The sequence below is a fragment of the Corvus kubaryi genome, unplaced genomic scaffold, assembly GCF_017639235.1.
Source record: "Corvus kubaryi isolate FWS band 111438036 unplaced genomic scaffold, C.kubaryi_AGA036_p1.0 66, whole genome shotgun sequence".
In the NCBI taxonomy this organism is placed as follows: domain Eukaryota; kingdom Metazoa; phylum Chordata; class Aves; order Passeriformes; family Corvidae; genus Corvus; species Corvus kubaryi.
In genome coordinates, this window is record NW_024582054.1 from 13,686,444 (window position 1) to 13,704,583 (window position 18,140).

Here is an 18,140-nt window from a genome sequence, read left to right on the forward strand (position 1 = left end):
TGACTCAGAACAGCCAGGAACAGAGCTTGCTCCAAGCCTGGAGCAGCCTGGCCAGGGTGGGAACTGCCAGGCAGTCCCCATGGACACAGTCTGGGTGGGAAGGCACTTCCCTGTGCCTCCAATACTCACCAGCTTGGCTGGGCAGGTAGCGGGGTGGAGACCGCGCTGGGCCATGGTGGAAAGGGCTGCCACGAAACTCACTGCTGGGTTCCCTCCGAGGGAAACCAGCGTCGGGGTTTCCGTACTCAGACTCCAGGTAGTTGTAGTAGGGGCTGGGAAGGCCATAGTGGGGATCTTCCAAGCCCGGTCCATACTCATACCTAGGTCGTTCTCGGAGCTCAGCCCCTCTCTCACTGCCTTCACTGGCCCCATTACACAGGAAAGCAAAATCAGCTGCAGGTGATGAGGAAAAGGAAGGGTCAGTGCAGCCCGGCTCAAGGTCCACTATATGGCCAGAGGGTGTGCATCCATACTGCGTCAGGTGAGCCAGGCCTGCATTCAGTGCCCTCCAAAGCTGCAGCTCTGTAGTTTGTCGATTGTCAAGAAGACTAGCTCCTGTCTGGGGCCAGCAAGTCCTTGAGCAGCAAGAACCCCACTTCCCAGGGTGCTCCCATCCCCAGCTGCAACTACCTCCTAACCTGCGCAGAAGCAACAGGTTCAACTTTCCCCCTAAATACCTTGGACTCACTGCAAACCAATTTCAGGTACATTCTACCCACTGGTGCAGCTCAGCCCTGGAGAAATGTGGGGGGGGTTACTCCTTGGGCTGGTTCAAGCAATGCAGAGACCTTATGCAGCAGACCTGCACGACATGACAAGCAGCAGCCCAGCCCATTCCCACCCCTGCTGGGAGATGCTTGCCCATGCCGCCCCACTTACCGGAGGACCTGTGGGGACAAAGTGCGCAGTTCTGGCCCCAGGCTTCACCAAGCCGGCAGCAGCACTCGGTGTATGTGGTCTGCTGGCCATGTAGCAGGTCTTGGCAGATGTAGTCAGCAACGGTCTGCCAGCAGACATCCAGGTGGATTTCATACTCCTCCAAGGCATCTGTGAGTGACACAAGCAAAGGATGCCATGAAAATCATCCAGAAGAGTGCCTGTCCGTCTTGTCCCAAGAGGGATGACCATGTGCCCCAGCTCCTGCCCCCTCCCCGCCCCAGCTGCACCTTGTGCTGGTGCTGAAACACTTCAGTCAGACACCACATCCCCACCCACTGCTCCCTCTTGGAGGACTCAGCCATGGGGCAGGATGTGTGGGGCAAAGGTGTGCTGTAGTGGGGGATCAGGCTCACCTGCCCTGCTGGAGAAATTCACACACCGGTTGCCAGTGGCATCCAGCACAAGAGGGAGGCTGCAGAAGCAGTGGTAGGAGCCTTCTGTGTTCAGACACTCACCGTTGATGCAGTACACTTCGTTCTGACACTCATCCTGATCTGCCCACACACAAGGACAGAGCAAGGTTTCAGGCTGGCAGACATGAGCAATGTGACCCTTTCCCTGCCCAAACAGGGACCTCAGGGGCCTCAGGCCCCCCTCTCTTGTTCCCCAGGAGGGCCCAGGAAGCCTGTTACCTACACCTGGCCTAGCAGGGACAAGTCGGGGTGCAGCAGCACAGCTGTCCCTCCGTGCGCAGTGGGGTGCCCACTGCTCTTTGAGGCCATCTTACCAACACACTCAAGCCTGCTGGAGTCATAGAAGTATCCTGTACGGCAGAAGCACTTGTAGCCCGGCACCGTGTTCAAACACTGTCCATTGCGGCAGAACTCAGAGCCAAATATCTCACACTCGTCCATGTCTGAAAGAGGGATGGAGGGAGGGCAAGTGTCTCAGGAAGCAGAGCCATGGAAGCAAGGTGGGCTGGGTGCTATACCTGCAGAAAGCCATCACAGCACCTTGCCTGGATCACTGACAGGTCCCCAAGTGAGCCCCCCACCTCTCTCACAGGCCCCATGCTTGGGAACAGAGGGGGAAGCACTCCCAGGCAGAGCAGGAGGAGGGATGGTGGGGAATAGGACACTTTCACAAACAGGAAATTCATGTGTGTCTCAAGAACACAACCCCCATGGAGGTAAAGTGCCAAAGACTGACTGAGCTGGCCATTGGGAGATCTGATCAGTAACTGGAAGAGCTGTGTCTTAATGGTCCCCTTCCCTGGTTCATAATGAGAGATTTGGACCAAGAATCACTGCCAGCAACAAGGCAGGACTGGCAGGAGGGGCACTTCCAGCCCAACGATACTGGCAATCTGGCATTTCTCTGGAATGAGGAAAACAGCAGCAGGATGTTAGCATCCTTCACAACAGGCCTGGGGAGATAGTTCTGTCAATGCTTTTTCATGCAGGGCTTTACATAGTGCTCTCACTCTTCCCCCGGGAAGAAATGAAAGAAAATGGTGCTAGTACCTGTGAAAGAGACTTTTCCTGAGAGCAGATCTTTCTGGGGAATATAGCCCTTCCCAAGAGGGCATATCTCCTGGTACTCCACTGACCAAGATACAGATGCCAAGAGGAGACGGAAAGAAAAGATGCAGCTCGTTAGTGCAATCAAGGTGGAGCTGGCAGGCAGAGCACTGGCCCTGCTGGGTGTGGTGGGGCCACAGTCCTACCTGTGCCTGGGATGGGGCAGGGGTAAGTCTCACAGTTGTCACCCCAGGCTGCCCCCACAGTACAACAGCACTCCTCCTTAGTGATGTTCTTGGCCAGGACGCTGTCACACAGGCGAACGTCACTGATGTGGTAGTAACACTGCTTGCGCTCTGCACTGTCAGAGGGGTGGGCTGCGTGTGTGTCGGAGCCCTCTAGAAGACAGCAGAGCAGGGACAGGATGGGGTCCTTGGCACCCCAACGCAGCATCCCATACCTAGGAGGTCCCAGAGCACACCCATCACCAGCAGTGTAGCCTTCCCAGGTCCTCACTTTGAGGCTTCTGAGCTCTCCCCAGACAAAAACTTGCCCATATCTGTGAAGGCTTGTACAGCCCTGTCAGCCCCTCATCTTTATGTCACCCCAGCCAGGGCTACCATGCTCCTGCTCTAGCTGCCACCCATGCTCTGTCCTAGTTGCCTACTCACCCATGGCAGCTTGGGGCTTGCACTGCCCTGCCTCTGTGTCGTACTCCTCGTGGTCACTGGGGCAGAGGCACAGGAAGGATCCCTCCACATTCTCGCAAAGTGCAGTTCCGCACACGGCGACCATCAGTTCACACTCATTCACATCTGCAAAGCAAGGGGTAACAGTGGGCAGCAGGAGTCCTGCCTCTGCATGGGCAGCCTGTGCACGGTCTGCAGCATGAGGTTACCCTGCAGTAGGGAAATGACAGCTGCTAGGGACAGCTGAGAACTGTGTTCACACTGCAGCTCAACACAAGTGTGGCAGGAGCCTCATGCCCTTCTCTTAGTGGATTCAGAGCCTGAACTCCAGCTTGCTAAAATCCAGTGGGTTGCTAGATCACAGAATCATCTAGGTTTGGAGGTCTCCAGTCCAACCACCTGATCAAAGCAGGGTCAGTTATAGGAACCCACCAGGCTGCTCAGGGCTTTTTCATAATACACCCTGCCTGTTCTCTACAGGCACCCATTAAAGCACCTCTCTAGCACCTTCAGTGCCTCTATCCCCCAAGGACCGCCTTTCCACCTGGACAGAAAAGGGCTCCATGTTCACTGGGAAACACTCACTTTTTCAGAGCCCGGTCCTTTGCAATCCCAAAATCTGCTGTGATAAGGGGAGGGGTTTTGACTCCATGAGCTGCCCCGTCCATGTGTGTGATTCTCAGTGCGTGAGTGCAGTCCCTGTCTGTGGTCTGGGAGCCATCACACAGCAGGGACGCCAGCCTGGCATCTGCCAATGGCTCTCCTTTACTGACTGGCAAAGTGATCCTGGCAGACTTACCAATACAGTAGTGCCCGGAGGGTGAGCTCTCATAGCCGCGGTCACAGAGGCAGCGGAAGGAGCCGTCTGAGTTCTCGCAGAAGCCATGGCTCCCGCACAGCGTCTCGTTGGCACATTCATCAATGTCTGCAGCAAAGCCAAGAACAGGAACTGTCCTAGACCCCACTTTTCCCAATGGACACCCCTACTCAGGCCCTTCTGCTCTGACCCCAGCATCTGGGGCTGGGATGGGCATTCCGTTGATGTGAGCAACTGGGTCTGGCTGCTCCAGTCACTTACCTTGCTATAAGTGTGCATGTTAAGAGAACCTTCCTGCAACACTCAGAGCTGCAAAGAGGCCATGTGAATAGAGCAATAGGGGCAGGGCAGGAATGGGAAATTGATGGGAAGCATGGGAGGTGACAGTCAGAAGTGACTGAGGGTAGCAGTTTCCTGCAGAGGTGTAAAGGGACACAGAGCCTACAGGCTCACATTGGCAGGAGATACAAGCATGCAGCTGAAGTGCGTGAGGCAAGTGCAGATGTATAGGATGATACCCTCCTGCTCCATTCTTCTTGACCTGGTCCTTCTCCAAGTGCTATATGCTATGGGGTTGGACAATCAAAGCTGGGTTCTCTGCTTACAGAGGGCAGGTTTACAGCCCTGCTGTCTGCATCCTGTTACCCTCCAACTGCTGCATGGAAGTTTTCTTGAAGCAGTCATAGCAGCTATGTGTCCACAGCCCATGGTTCCCAAGACCAGGAAGCAGCTTTACATGCTAAGGCTGAGCCTTACTGCAGCCCAGAGCCCAGTGGCCGGCAGCAGTTCCTCCCTGCTGCAGCCTTCCCTGAGCTGGGGGGAGCCTCAAAAACTGCAGAAACCCCTTTGCTCTTTTCTCTTTGCTGGAGCCTGGGCTTCAAACCCAGACTCTCCAGCCTAGCAGGCACTGGTACCAGCAGCCTTTCCCCTCACCCAGGCCTGCCAGGCAGGTGACTGGCACTGGCCCCAGCAAACATAGCTTACAGGGAGCTGCAGTCCAGCCCCAAGCCTGGAATGGCTGCAACCTGCCCAGGAGTCTCCCCAAGCGGAAAGCAGCACAATGCGGTGTCTGTTCCAGATGCCAGGAAGAGAGAAGTCTAGACGAAAGCAGGCAGCACAGCCAAGAAAACAAACTCTCAGCATTATCTGCCTCCCCACCAGCCACACATTTCCTCCTCCTCCTCCTCTTCCTCCTCCTCCTCCTCCTTCTCCTCCCCTGTGCCTCTGGCAGAGATGTCCCATAACCATCCTGTTCCTGCCAGAGAGAGGGATAGGGAGACCCAGGGCTGTACTCACCAATGCAGTCACCCAGGGGTGTCCAGTGGAAGCCAGGCTGGCAGCCCATGATACAACGGTAGGAGCCCAGGCTGTTCTGGCACCGCCATGTGCCGCAGATGGCATCCCCATATTCTTTACACTCATCCACGTCTGCAGGGAGGAGAGCAAAGGGATGACGATGGTCAGATGGGGACCCTGCTGGTTCAATACAGCACCTGGGTCTGCTTCAGTTGGCCAGAGGCCTTGAACCAATGCTAGTCCTCCTTACAAGTCACCAGCAACTTTGAGTGCTGGGAGCAGAACTGCCCTCCCCCCTGCACTGGCTTTATTCATCCCCTCAAATTCTGGGAGGCTGATCTCTCCAGCAATGAGCTCTCACCGACGCAATCATCAGTCTCCTGGGAGTGTTTGAATCCATTTTCACACAGACACCTGTAGGAGCCTTCCGTGTTCAGACACTGGCCTTGCGAGCACAGGGACTTGTCTGCACATTCATCCACATCTGTGAAATCAAGACAAAAACATCAACCTGGATCTCACAGCAGGGCAGGAAGCAGAGGGCAGGACCTAAGGTCTGTCCCTGCCACCCTCCAACTCACCTTGGCAGCTGACTCTGCCAGCCACATTTGAGAAGCCAGGAGCACAAATGCAGAAGTAGGATCCATGACTGTTGAGACATTCGCCATTGGGACCACAGATCTCACTGTTCAGGCACTCATTCACATCTGCAGAGGGAGCAGAATCAGGACCATGCACCCAGCCCTGAGGTACATCCTTCACCAAAGCCACATGGATTCCCTGTTCCCAATCTCTTACAGGCAGCCCTCAAAGGGCTCCTGGCCCCATTTTTTTCATCATGGAAACAGAGATCTTCCCTGTCCATGGTGAGCCTGGATATGACTACAGCCTTATGGATGTGGCATGCATGGTGGCATCACTTGCCTTGGCACTGGCATCCTCCCTGCTGAGAAAGAAGAGGATCCAGTATGTGCAGGACCCAGAGGGCTGCATGGATTGGGTTCGTACCTTGACACACGGTGCCATTGATGAGCTCAAAGCCAGTCTGGCAGTGACACTCATAGGAGCCTGGTGTGTTTCTGCACTCTCCCCCCAGGCACTGAACAGCAGGGTCCTCACACTCATCCACATCTGCCAAGAGAAAGGGCACAGCACAGAGTGAGGCCCCAGCTCTTTCCACCACTGGGGAAGATCCCCATCCAGAGAAGCATCACCCAGATGTTGGCCTGCAAAGTGGGTTTGAGCTGCCCTCCTAGACCATCCCGTCACAGTGAGAAGAGGGCACAGACTCCCTGTTACCAGGGTGTGCAGATTCATCCCAGAATCTTCACTTCCTTCCATCACAGGGACCAGAAAAACACTATCCCAGCACCAAGTCAGTGGTGCCCAGTGACAGGACCAGAGGCAAGGGGCACAAGCTGAAACACAGGAGGTCCTGCCTGAACACTCTCTTACTGTGACAGTAGCAGAGTACTGGCCTAGGTTGCCCAAAGACACTGTGGAGTCTCCCTTTTTGGAGATACTGAAAAACTATCTGGATGTAGTCCTGGGCAGACAAATCTTGGTGGCTCTGCTTGAGCAGTGGGTTGGATGAGATGACCTCCAGAGGTTCCCTCCAACTTTGGACATTCTGTGATTCTGTGAGCACAGGGATACCGCTAATCCCAGAGACCATCTCCAGCAGAACTCTGCTCTGGGTACAACAACCACCAAGAGGCCAGTGCAGAGTCAGAGCTGCTGACAACTCCTCTCTTCAGCCAACTGCACAAGAGCAAACACCAGGAAAGCAATGCAGCACCAGCCCTACCTTCTAAGGCTCTGCCTTCCCACTTGCCAGACTGGCTTACAATGTCCTTCTCATGGGAGAGCTGTCCAGGGGCCTACAACAACTCTTACCCAACTGCAGAGCTCTCCACAAACCCTCTCTCACCCAACTCTCCCAGGCCTGGGCCAGAATCTGCTGGCACTCTGAGGATTTTGCTCACAGCAGAGGAGAGAGGGACACCTTCCCTTGCACAGAGGGCTGCGAGATGCCAGCAGATTGCCTGTAGCCCTTGAGGTAGGGGCAAGCACTGGAGAACACTGCACAGACAGGAGGTAAAGCCCTGAGATTGGCAGCTTCTGAGGGTAGGGAGGAACATTTTCCCCTCTGCAGAGCACTGAGCATGCCACAGGCACAAAGAGCATCACTCCCTGTGGCCTCAAGGCAGGATTCCCAGCTTTTCAGTCTCAAAGGGCTGCAAGTAGCAGTATTATTGAATCCTTCTGGAGAGGAACCAAAACCTAGTTTATTTACAAAAAAACTATCACAAAACCCTTATCATTTTTCAAATATGAAACTTCAATCCATAGACAAGGCCACCAGCCGAGGCAGGGAGGAACATGCCATCCTGCCATCAGGTCAGTGTGACCCAAACAGTATCAAACCCTGATAAGATGCCCTCATGAAATGGCTGGGGCAAGGTGGCTGAGATGGGGCAGCTCATGTGAGTCCTGGGAAAAGGGGAGGGCAGATGTAAGGCATCAAACCACAGCTCTTCCATCACACCCAAAAATCAAATGGAAAATAAGTTCATTTCACATTGGCTTTCTCAGACCTCGAAACAGAGAAGAATTAAGGGAGGAAAACTTCCCTCTCCTCCCACCCTGGAGGCCCCCATACAGGGGGATCCTTCTGAGAGTCACATCAAAGGCAAGATCTTCCATTTGCCAGCTACGTGCAGGCTGCAGAGCTCTGCAGTGCTCCAGAGATAAATTCTCAGCACGTGGCCATTCTTTAAACAAATACCTTTGCCAGCTCTGCCCTTTCCCTTCCCTTGCTCCAAACAGGGAATTTGCATCAAGCCATCTCAAGCCCAGGATATCCTCCACAGTCAGCCATCAGAGAGGGAGTCTTCCTGCTTGTGCTGGGGCAGTTCAGCTCTAAAGCTGGGACTGAGCACTCTCATGTCTCAGCAACCAACACAAACCAATACTGCTCTTAACTCTCTGCCAGCATCCCCTGCACAGCACAGCCCTTGATCTAAGCTTTCCCTTTAAACATGTCCAAGTTACATTAGGGGCTGGGGAAAAATGATGAAACCTGGGTGCCCACAGTCTCTCCCATCGGCTGTGGACCCAAAGTTTCTCCTTCTGTTGAAGACCTACATTTGAAGTATATGCTCCCAGGCACACAGTTCTGAACTAAACAGCACACAACTCTACAATGTTTCCAGGCCTCCTGTACTCCTCTGGCCTTTGTCAGCATCTCCTAGATCATCATTAGTCCATGAGTCCTTCCCCCCGTTCCTTTCCTGTGTGAGCACAATCAGCTTCGTGCTGCTCCAAGCGACATCTGCTCACAGCCTTCCATGCTCTCTGCTGAACAGGAAACTAAAGAGCTGGAAAAGGATCCTGAGGCTAAAGAAGTCCTCCTGCCCCACCAGTAACCCAGCTATGGCAATGTCTCTTCCCTCAATTCCTCCAGCACCCGTGCCTCTGTTCCTGAAGAAGGGATACCTTCACACATGCTGCCATCTCTGGAGACAGTATAGCCGGTGTCACAAGACGTGCAGGAATAGGAGCCCTCGGTATTGAGGCAGAGTCCGGAGGGACAGGCAGCCTGGGCGGTGCATTCATCGATGTCTGCATAAACACGAGGGAGAGTGGCATAAGTGGAAAAAATGCAGAGCAACCATGACCAAGGGCACATGTGCTTGGGGAACCAGCCAGCAAGCTGGCCAGGACTCAGGCAGAGCCAAGTGCTCGGGGAGAGCCTAGGGAAACCTCTGGACTGAGTGTGTGACACTTCAGAGTGTCTGGACTCGTGGCTCCCTAGTACCTTGGCAGCTCTTCCCATCAGGTGCCACCTCGTAGCCTCGGTAGCAGGAACAGCGGAAGGAGCCATCCAGGTTGACACACAGTCCATGAGCACAAGTCCCCTCCACAAGACATTCATCCACATCTGTGTGATGCAGCAGAAGGCAACATGGCATGGGAGGGTGCTCAGGGCACTCCCTCTGCACATGCTATGAGTGCAATATGCCCTGGCCAAACAGGCTGGCTGCCTGCAGGGGAAGGATGCCGCCTGTGCCCCTGCTCCTTTTGAGGCTTACAGGGAGCACTGCCGTGGGGCATAAGGGTGCTGCCCAGAGGCAGCCCAAATTTCTCACCAATACATCTCCCGTTCCTGGGCCGGTAGCCACCCCCACAGCTGACACACTTGTAGGATCCTAGTGTATTGACACATCTCCCACTGGGGCAAGAGCTGGGATCCAGGCACTCGTTGACGTCTGCCAAGAAACACAGTTCTTTCAGGCTCCCAAAGGTAAACAGTGCAGCAGACTCCAATGTATCCTCTCCAGCTGGATCCTCAGAGTTTCCCTCCAGGGTACAGTGATACCCAATAGGAGTTGAGATGAGTTTGCCGGGGCTTAGACAGAACTTCTTATGGTCCCACCTATCCCTCAGGATCCTACACCCACACCTGAGGGCTGACATAAGTCAGCAGCAAAACTCACTGCTGCAGGATGTTGCCAAAGCCAGGAATGTGCATGGGCAGAGAAGGGGATCAGAGAACATCTGTGCAGGACTGGCTCATCAGGGCGTTTCATAACTGCGATTAGGATGCAACCTCCAGCTCAGTTGTCCTTAAGGCAAGTGCTTTCTGGAGGCCGTGTGGGGGAAGCAGCATTCTGTGCATGCCCTGTTTCCTGTACTGCCTCCTAAAATAGCCTCCCACTCTGTGATGGGGATGAGCTATTGAGAAAGGGGAATTTTTGATCAGGCACATCCTATGTTCACAAGGGTGAAAGCTCTGAAGGGCGGCCCGGGTCTTGCCATGTGAATGGGATGCAGTGGGGATGGGTGGCCTGAGCCTCTGCAGCCTGCTCTCCCTTCAGTCTACCTGCCAGCATGACAATTTTGTGACAGAGCCAAGGTGGCATGAAAATATATAGGCATGTCCTCCCATAATGGGAAGCTGGAATGGGCTGGTCATTAGGGAACTCCATGGAGAGGTGGGAGAGATCTTGGGAGAACTCCATTCCCTCTGCCCAGGAAAACCTGTTCCTCCTGCAGTCAAAGGAGAGGACAGGCAGTCCTTGGAGTGGGCACAGGGCAGACAAATGTGGGGGTGTCCTACCTCCCTTACAGGAGGAGACATGGAGTGATGAGAAAAGGAGGTGTTCAGCCATACACAGGGTGGGTTGGAGTGGCAGGAAAACCGGGAGCAGCAAGCTTCACCTTCACACTGTCCTCTGGGGCCCATGGTAAAGCCTTCCTTGCACTGGCAGTGGTAGGAGCCGGGTGTGTTGATGCATCGCTGTCCTCGGCAGATAGAAGGCTGCTCACATTCATCTCGGTCTGCCAACACACAAGAAGACAGTTCTGAGTCTTCCCCCACCAGTGTCAGGAAGGCTGGGTGCAGGAGAGGACCTGCTCCACCTGCAGCTGGCTCTACCCAAGGGATCTGTGCTGAGGCTCTCCTCTATCCCCCATCTGCCTTAGCATCCCCCTTGCCGTGAAGCAGGGATCAGGGCTGGCATCACTGACTCCTGCCCAGATCATCATGGGCAAGGTCCTACCCCTAAGCAATCCCCATGGATTAAGCTGTCCACGGGCAGGCCTGTGGGAAGGGAGGGTGTGCATGTGCACATGTGTGTGCATGAGTGCATGTGTATGTGCACAGTCATGAGAGGGCGTGAGGGTGAGAGAACAAGAAGGCCCTGGAGAGATGGCAGCCTTGTGCTGGGTAAACACTACTTACCCTCACAGCTCTGCTTGCCCGCTGAGACAGCCAGGGTGTACCCAGAGTAGCAGAGGCAGAAATAGGAGCCCACACTATTGATGCAGCGACCTTTCCCAGCACAAGGGTCTTTCAGACACTCATCTTCATCTACAGCCAGGCAGGGAAGGAAGACCAGCAGTCACCACCTGCAGCTGCCTGCAGCCCCCTGCCAGCCCTGCCGTGCAGCAGATGGGCAGGGCCTCAGCAGAGCTGCCAGAAGACCTTCCCCCAATGGCCTGAAGGACTGAATGGGCTCTTGAGGCCCAGAAGGCTGAGCAGTCTAACCATCAATTGCCAACCTACCAATGCAGTGGAGGCGGCTGGGGTCCAAGGTGTAACCAGGGTGGCACAAGCAGCTGTATCCCTCTGGGGTGAGAACACAAGCACCAGCTCCACAGGATAAGGGTGAGGAGGCACAGCCACTGACCCCTGCGAGGAGAGAGCAGAGTGTTGGGAGCAGCACCAAAACGGTGCATGAAATCTAGTGTCTGCTTTGTGTCCCAAGCACCATACCAGGAGGCTGCTTTTTCCCTTCTTGGAGAGTGATGCTGAGCCTGCTCCTCTCCTTCTTCAGGCTGCCTGCACTCACGGGGCAGCAGGGAGGACACAGCAGACCCTGCCACCTCCTCGGGCTCCTCTGGCCTGAGCTGGGATGCCCCAGTGCCCTATACGGCTCACCTGCACTGCAGCCCCATGCCTTGAAATAGAACTGGCAGCAAAGCCTGACACCTGTGACGGGGTTCCTTTTGGGGTGACAGCAGGGCCCCCCCGCCCCGCACCACCCGGCTAAGCCGAGCACAGGCAGCAGTGAAGGGGCAGCGAGGCACCACACACCCCTCGGCATCGAGCCAGCCGGGGGGAGTGGGGGGGCAGCCCAACCCCAAACAACAGGCTATTGAGGAAGACGCATTCCTCAGCAAGGTGCCTCCGCCAGGCCTGCTCCCCAAGGTGCTCCAGCCCCCGGCGCAGGGCAGGGGCCACACTTCCAGACACTTAAGCAACCCTGGAACAACAGTTCCCTTGTTTCCGGCGCAGTAAACAAGCCGCCCCGGGAGCCACATGCCTCCCCCTGCGCTCCCCCTTCCCGATGAGTCAGCTCACGCCACGGCAGGGGCACGGCGCCAAAGCCACCGGAGCGGGTGCGTGATTCCCCTCCTCGGCAGCCACCGCTGCGCCGGGCAAGGGAGTGCAGGCGGGGAAGGACTCAGAGATGCGAGCACTTTGTTCCCCACACAGGTTGGCTCTTGTGACTCCCCACGGCTGGCCAGGTTTCCCTGGCTGGCAGCAGCTGGGCCCAGGCTGGGACAAGAGTGGCAGGGCAGGGACTCTTCTTTTGGAAGTCAAGGGAGGCATGTGGGCAAACAAACAGACTGGTTAAGGGAGAGAGCCCCTGGGCAGAGCTTAGGACATCATTTCGCTGTAGCGCTAGGCAAAGAGAGGCAAGAAATCCCCAAGAGCGGTGGACACACACACACACCTGCTGGCACCTGTGTTGGAGCAGCAGCATCCCAGGTGGTAGTGGGGCCAGGCTGACGAGCACCATGCCGGAACTCCTCTTCCTCTGCTGTGGAAGGAGAAGAGAGATAAGTTAAGCTACCTGATCCCAGGTAGAGGTGCCCGCCCAAGGTTTACCTGTGCTGGCTGTCCTGGCAACCACAGCACCAAAAGAGAACATGGGAAGGGGCTGCAGGGTGGTTGCAGCAACCCTATCATCTTATTGAACACAGCCTCCTTCACCCTGCTGGGTATTCATCACCTCCCCACGTTCCTAGAGCCCCACATCAGCCACCCAGTGTGATAGGGGTCCTCTGTGCTGCCCCCAGCCAGCCCAGCCAGGAGCCTGTTCTGCCCAGCACTGGGGGCTGCCATGCAGAGAAGGCAGCTCCCAGTCTCCCCGCTTTCCTCACTCCCCCGTTCTCTTCCCCACAAACACCCTGCCTTCCCACCAGTCTGGCACTCACCTCTGCGCATGGCAGGCTCTGCAGTGGTATCAGCAGTGCCCTGAGGGACAGAAACATAGGATTCTTGTGCATAGAACTGGGATGCAGCACCCCTGAGATGTTTTTCCACCCACCTCCTGGCTCCTCTTTCTTCCCAAGACCACCATCCTAGGAAGAGAAGCTGCCCCAGCTGGGTGCATTTGGCAGGGCCACTTGGTCCTGAGCACATCATCCTGGGCAAAACACATCTTCAGGCCATGCCCCGGGGACTGCCCACAGAGGGACCATGCCAGCACACTCTTCAGGTGAAACCAGGGCACTGCTACCAGGCAGGCACCTCCTCAAGTGGCCAGGAAGGTCATCCAGGCATGGTGAATACTTGCCATTGTCACCGGCGGCTCTGGAGGGCTGAGGACAGCTGCTCCTTTGACCTGCCTCAAGAGTGCTACCTACCAGAGGGGTGCCTTGTGCTAGAAGCTTTTTCTCAGCATCCCCTCCTGGCAAACCTATGGCTGCCAAAGGAAATGCTGGAGCACGACCTGAGTGCTGAGTCTCTGCTCCATGGAGCTTTCCACAATTGGTGAAGAAAACAGGCAGCTGAACAATATAAGTTCCAGACTTCACATTTGGAAGCTTTGGTTCAAATTTCTGCCCTGTCTTGAGATTTCCCCCATGTACTTGAGCCAAGTCACTTCATGTTTATGAAGCAGTGACAATAGCAGTGCTGTCCCTTCCCTCAGAGGTGCTGCAAGTATGTCTGAGGGATGAGCTGATATAGCGAGAGGGCACAGAGATGCTCAGGAGAGATATGGCCAAACCTCTACTGACAGCAGGGATCAAGAGGCACACATTTTTCAAGTGAGACTCACAATAAAGAAACACAGCCCTGGAAGAGCCTAGCAGAAAATCAGTCCCCAGGCTGCTTCCACCAGACAGGATGAATTCACACAGCCAGTGTTGGAGACCCCTGCCCTGACTGCTCCAGTGGTGTTTCTGCTGCACCCAGCTCAACACAGGGAGAGCTGGCTGTGAGCTGGGGTTGAGCAGGACCCTGGACTCCATGAGAGAAGCACGCCCAAAGCTGACTACAGCAGTTCCTCTTAGCCTGCTGCCCACCAGCCCTACAGCCAGGCCAGGCTGACAGTGAGCGACCACACCTCAGCTGTGTAAGTACAGCTGATATTCACCAAAGTTAGTGAAAGCACAGCAAACTTGAATATGCAGCATAGACCAGAATTTCAAAGCAAAATTCTCCTTGGTGTTCTTTTATAGTGGGATAGATCCTTGCTGTAATTCACCCTTTTGCTCTTTAGGATTGAGTTCATTGTGGATAATCCCTCCTGTCTAGAGCTTCAATCCCTGTGAGATGCAGTATAGACACGGCTGGATCCATAATTCACATACCTGCCTGGCTGAACAGTAAAAGAGTATAAGCAGGAATAGAATCATAGAAAGTTTTGGGCTGGAAGGGACTTTAAAGATCATCTAGTTCCATCCCCCTGCCATGGGCAGGGACACCTTCTACTAGAGCAGCGGCTCAAAGCCCCATGCAATTTGGTCTTGAAAACTTCCAGGGCTGGGGCATCCACAACTTCTCTGGGCAATCTGTTCCAGTGTCTCACCACCCTCACAGTAAAGACTTTCTTCCTAATATCTAATCTAAATCTCCCCTCTTTTAGTAAATTTGTATGACATTCCCCTTCCAGCCCATCAGGCTACCATGGATGCACCAAGCTGTAGCAAGACAGACTTTACTTACCTGCACAGCAGGAGAAATTTCACCTGGAAGGGGAAACAGTGCATGGTGAGTAGTGAGAAGACAGATAGGCATCCTCCTCAAACCCTGACTGCCCTAGCACCCATGTCTAAGACACTGCCATTCAGTCCCTCACACTTCTCTGCAAGAGCTTATTCCCAAAGCCAACACACTTGGACTCCAGGCACTGTGCAGACCCCAGGAACTTCTGCTCCAGCAAGTGCTGGCACAAGCAGCTGGTCACACTGCCCTCCAGCTGGGCTGGACAAAAGCCCAAGGACTGGAGTGCTAGACTTGCCATGCAGGCCTGAGGTCCTGGTGGAGGCCGCCTGGCCAGTCAGCACCAACTGCAAGGATGCAGTTGCAGGAGCCTGAAACACTCAACCTTCTCTCCAAAGACTTGAAGACCTACTGCCTCATGCCTCAGGAACACTATAGTCATACAGATGTAGGGAGCCCTTTTCAGCCAGAGCTCCATCCATGGTATATGGCAGGACCTGAGAAGTTTCCCACCCTTGCTAGGGGCCCAGATGGAGCAGCTTTAAGCAGAAGACCCCACACTACCCTGTCTTGCTGAGGTGCCAGGGTAGGGGAACGCCTCTAGGATGCTGCCACGCAGGCTGTCCTGCAGTTGCTGTCTCCTCACTGTCCAGTCCAAAGTCCAGTTGCTGTTCTCCCCTTGCTCTTCTAAGCTGAGGGGCAGCTCTTCTGTCTCTGCCTTCCTCATTGACAGTCGGATATCAGAGCTGGAGTAGGTGTAGCCATGTCCTGCTGGGCAAATTTCCCTGAAGGCCTCTGTGAAGGAAAATCAAATCAAAACATTAGAAAGCAGAGGTTGGAGGCTGGTGGAGGGATCACCTGGCTTACTACACCCAGACATGATAGTGGGACAGTGGAATAAAGGAGTGAAGATGGATAGGCATGCATGTGAATGCAGGTGCCAGTCTTCCCAATCCTATAATTTTCTGTAATTTTTATGGGTTGAATTCTTACAGAAACGCATCTGGGCTGCAGTGGGTGGATGCTTCAAGCAGAAGGAATGTGCTCACAGAGCAGGGTGGGTTTCTCACAGGCATCCCCAGACCCTCAGAATGAAATTCCTTCCCATGGTCAGTACTGCTAGAAAGAGATCATGCCACAGGAAGGACCAAGCTGAGCAAGGGAGCAGATAAAAGCGAACCTGGAGCACCTCAGCACTGAACATTCTGCACATCACTCAAGATACTCTGCACAAACCACCTGAACATTTTTCCGGTCCCTGAGGATTTTTGTGCTTTCCCTTCCACTCAACCCCATGCTGAGATACTCAAACTCGTCTTCACCTAGCTTTCTTCCCAGCAAAAGATATATGAGAGGAAAGGGCTGTTGAATAAAGCCAGGCACAGACATGGCTGTATTCTCCCTCTGGTACAGACTGGTTCCCCATCAGGAACTTCTCCATCTTCCCAGTATTATCCAGGTCTGCTTCCTGGGTTCTGTACCCATCTCACAGGACAGCATTCGCACTGCTCAGCTCTGGGTCCTGCAGCTGTCTGTGTTCAGGCAAACCCAAACCCCAGTCTAACCAGAACAAAGCTGAAGTGGGCACATCTCACCTGAGCCAGGCATGGGGCACTCCTCACAGTTGTCCCCCCATCCCTTGCCGACGCGGCTGCAGCAGCAGATCTGCTGGGTGATGCGGTGCGAGAGGGGGAAGGTGCACACGCCTCCGGCTGCCGAGCGGTAACACAGCCCCTGTTCCATCGACACCGCTTTGTCCGCTGAAACACAACAGCTGTGTCAGCGCCGGACGTGCCCCGAGCTCTCCAAAGAGAGAACGGGGGACACTCAGCACTCCCCCTTGGCTCTTTCTCTGGCTGTACCTCCCAGCCTGCCCAAGGGCTGCCCTGTCTTCTCTCCAGAACACTGGGCCTTTCCCCCAACAGTGTCATCCCCAAGAAAACCCAGCTCATGTGGGAGTTCTCTCATCCCAGGGGGCTGTGTCCTCTGCTGCCACACCACGTGCACATTCCCTTCAGCCTCTGTAGGGACCATGCAATGTCCACGGAGAATAATGCATGATTGGGACCCATTCTGCACACAAGTGCAGAACAGCCCAATTCAGGTACACTCAAAGGAGATGTGAAGCACACTGCAGCCTCCACTCAGCCATGGGATCCTGCTCAGGTCCCTCCCCAGACTGGGGGGTTCCCTGGAGCACTTACAGATGCAATGGCTACGGGATGGGTCTAGCATGGTTCCAGGCTTGCAGGTACAACGGAAGCTGCCACGGGTGTTCACACACTCGGCATCTTTGCAGAGGCCCTGCATCAAGCACTCGTTGATATCTGTGGAGAGAAGAGAACCTTGTGAGATGTGAGGAAGCTGAGGGTGAACTAAACTCCCTACCCAGTGTCTCCCGTTCAGGTGCTGCAAACCAAAGGGGCCTCAGCTGGGCTGGTGTCTGAGGCAGCCTCTACACCAAGCAGCACAGTGGGGACCTCTGTGGTGACAGTAGCCCCACATCTGCAGAGCTTGCTTGCTGCAGCTGCAGGATGGCTTGTGGATGACTCCTCTGCTTCGTGGTCCTTGTGGAAAACAGATGTGGCCCCTATGGTGAGCCACTCTGTCAGGGTCACTACTATCATGGTTGTTTGCAAGCCAGGAATGGTGAGTCCTGTCCTTTCTCCTGATTCTTGGTATTGCTTGCATAGAGCTACCACCCATGGAGGGACCTTATTGAGAAACTCAGTGCCAGCATGCAGGGAGAGCATTGACAGATCCCATCCAGATGCAGAGGGGTGGTGGGCCAGGCTGTGGCTCACTGTGCCTTCTTCTAAGAGCAGGGTGAGCAAGTGAGAAGTCACCATGTTCAAGACCTGCCTCAAGTTCTGCCTCTGCCCCTGGCTCAGCACTCATCAGACACAGTCTTTGGGAGGGAAGCTGGGTTTATCCTAGGGAAGCACCATTGGACTCATCCATTTGGCCTGCAGTAAAGGCTTTCCTACAGCACCATGTAAGACTATATGAGCTAAGCCAGAGAAGATAGGGATTGGCAAAAAGTGCATTAAGGGGAGCTAAGAGCAGTTTTCAGATGGAGAGTGAGGAGAAGCTGTCCTTTCTACCTTCACTAAAGAGCTTGGCCCAGAAAAGTCAGAATGCTGATTAAATGTGCTGTGTCAGGAGGCACAAGCAGTACAGGAAGAGCTGGATGAGACACAGGGCAGCAGGACTGGCAGCAACTTCAGCACCACCCTGAGACAAACCACAGGAACACATACTGCAAGCTAAGAGGTGGAAGCTGTCAGTGAGAGGGACCTGGGCCCACTCACTGCTCACAGGACAGCTCTGAGCTGCCAAGACCAAGAAATGCCAACATGATGCTTTGCCAAAGACAAAGGGCAGTCCCAATGCCAGTGTGCATGATCCTGGTGAGACCTCAGGTGCCCTCAGAGCACCCAGTGTTGCTCTAGGGACTGTTTCAAGATGGACGGGGT

The 18,140-nt window shown here is 54.7% G+C and overlaps 1 protein-coding gene across 3 annotated transcripts in view; it reads right to left on the reverse strand.

Moving 5' to 3' along the window:
- LTBP2 (latent transforming growth factor beta binding protein 2) overlaps positions 1-18,140 on the reverse strand; it is a 68,923-nt gene that overhangs the window by 4,285 nt on the left and 46,498 nt on the right. For all 3 annotated transcript variants that reach the window (XM_042047144.1, XM_042047143.1, XM_042047145.1), the window contains 24 exons: positions 16,869-16,991; positions 16,260-16,424; positions 15,229-15,459; positions 14,668-14,690; positions 12,930-12,969; positions 12,446-12,532; positions 11,272-11,397; positions 10,948-11,076; positions 10,425-10,544; positions 9,353-9,472; positions 9,022-9,144; positions 8,700-8,825; positions 6,210-6,332; positions 5,783-5,908; positions 5,563-5,685; positions 5,202-5,333; positions 3,888-4,013; positions 3,071-3,214; positions 2,606-2,797; positions 2,403-2,483; positions 1,667-1,795; positions 1,293-1,433; positions 880-1,047; positions 130-393 (listed from right to left, as the gene is read on the reverse strand). In XM_042047144.1, the coding sequence (XP_041903078.1) occupies positions 130-393; positions 880-1,047; positions 1,293-1,433; positions 1,667-1,795; positions 2,403-2,483; positions 2,606-2,797; positions 3,071-3,214; positions 3,888-4,013; positions 5,202-5,333; positions 5,563-5,685; positions 5,783-5,908; positions 6,210-6,332; positions 8,700-8,825; positions 9,022-9,144; positions 9,353-9,472; positions 10,425-10,544; positions 10,948-11,076; positions 11,272-11,397; positions 12,446-12,532; positions 12,930-12,969; positions 14,668-14,690; positions 15,229-15,459; positions 16,260-16,424; positions 16,869-16,991 (3,162 nt within the window). The remainder of the gene's footprint in view (positions 1-129; positions 394-879; positions 1,048-1,292; positions 1,434-1,666; positions 1,796-2,402; positions 2,484-2,605; positions 2,798-3,070; positions 3,215-3,887; positions 4,014-5,201; positions 5,334-5,562; positions 5,686-5,782; positions 5,909-6,209; positions 6,333-8,699; positions 8,826-9,021; positions 9,145-9,352; positions 9,473-10,424; positions 10,545-10,947; positions 11,077-11,271; positions 11,398-12,445; positions 12,533-12,929; positions 12,970-14,667; positions 14,691-15,228; positions 15,460-16,259; positions 16,425-16,868; positions 16,992-18,140) is intronic.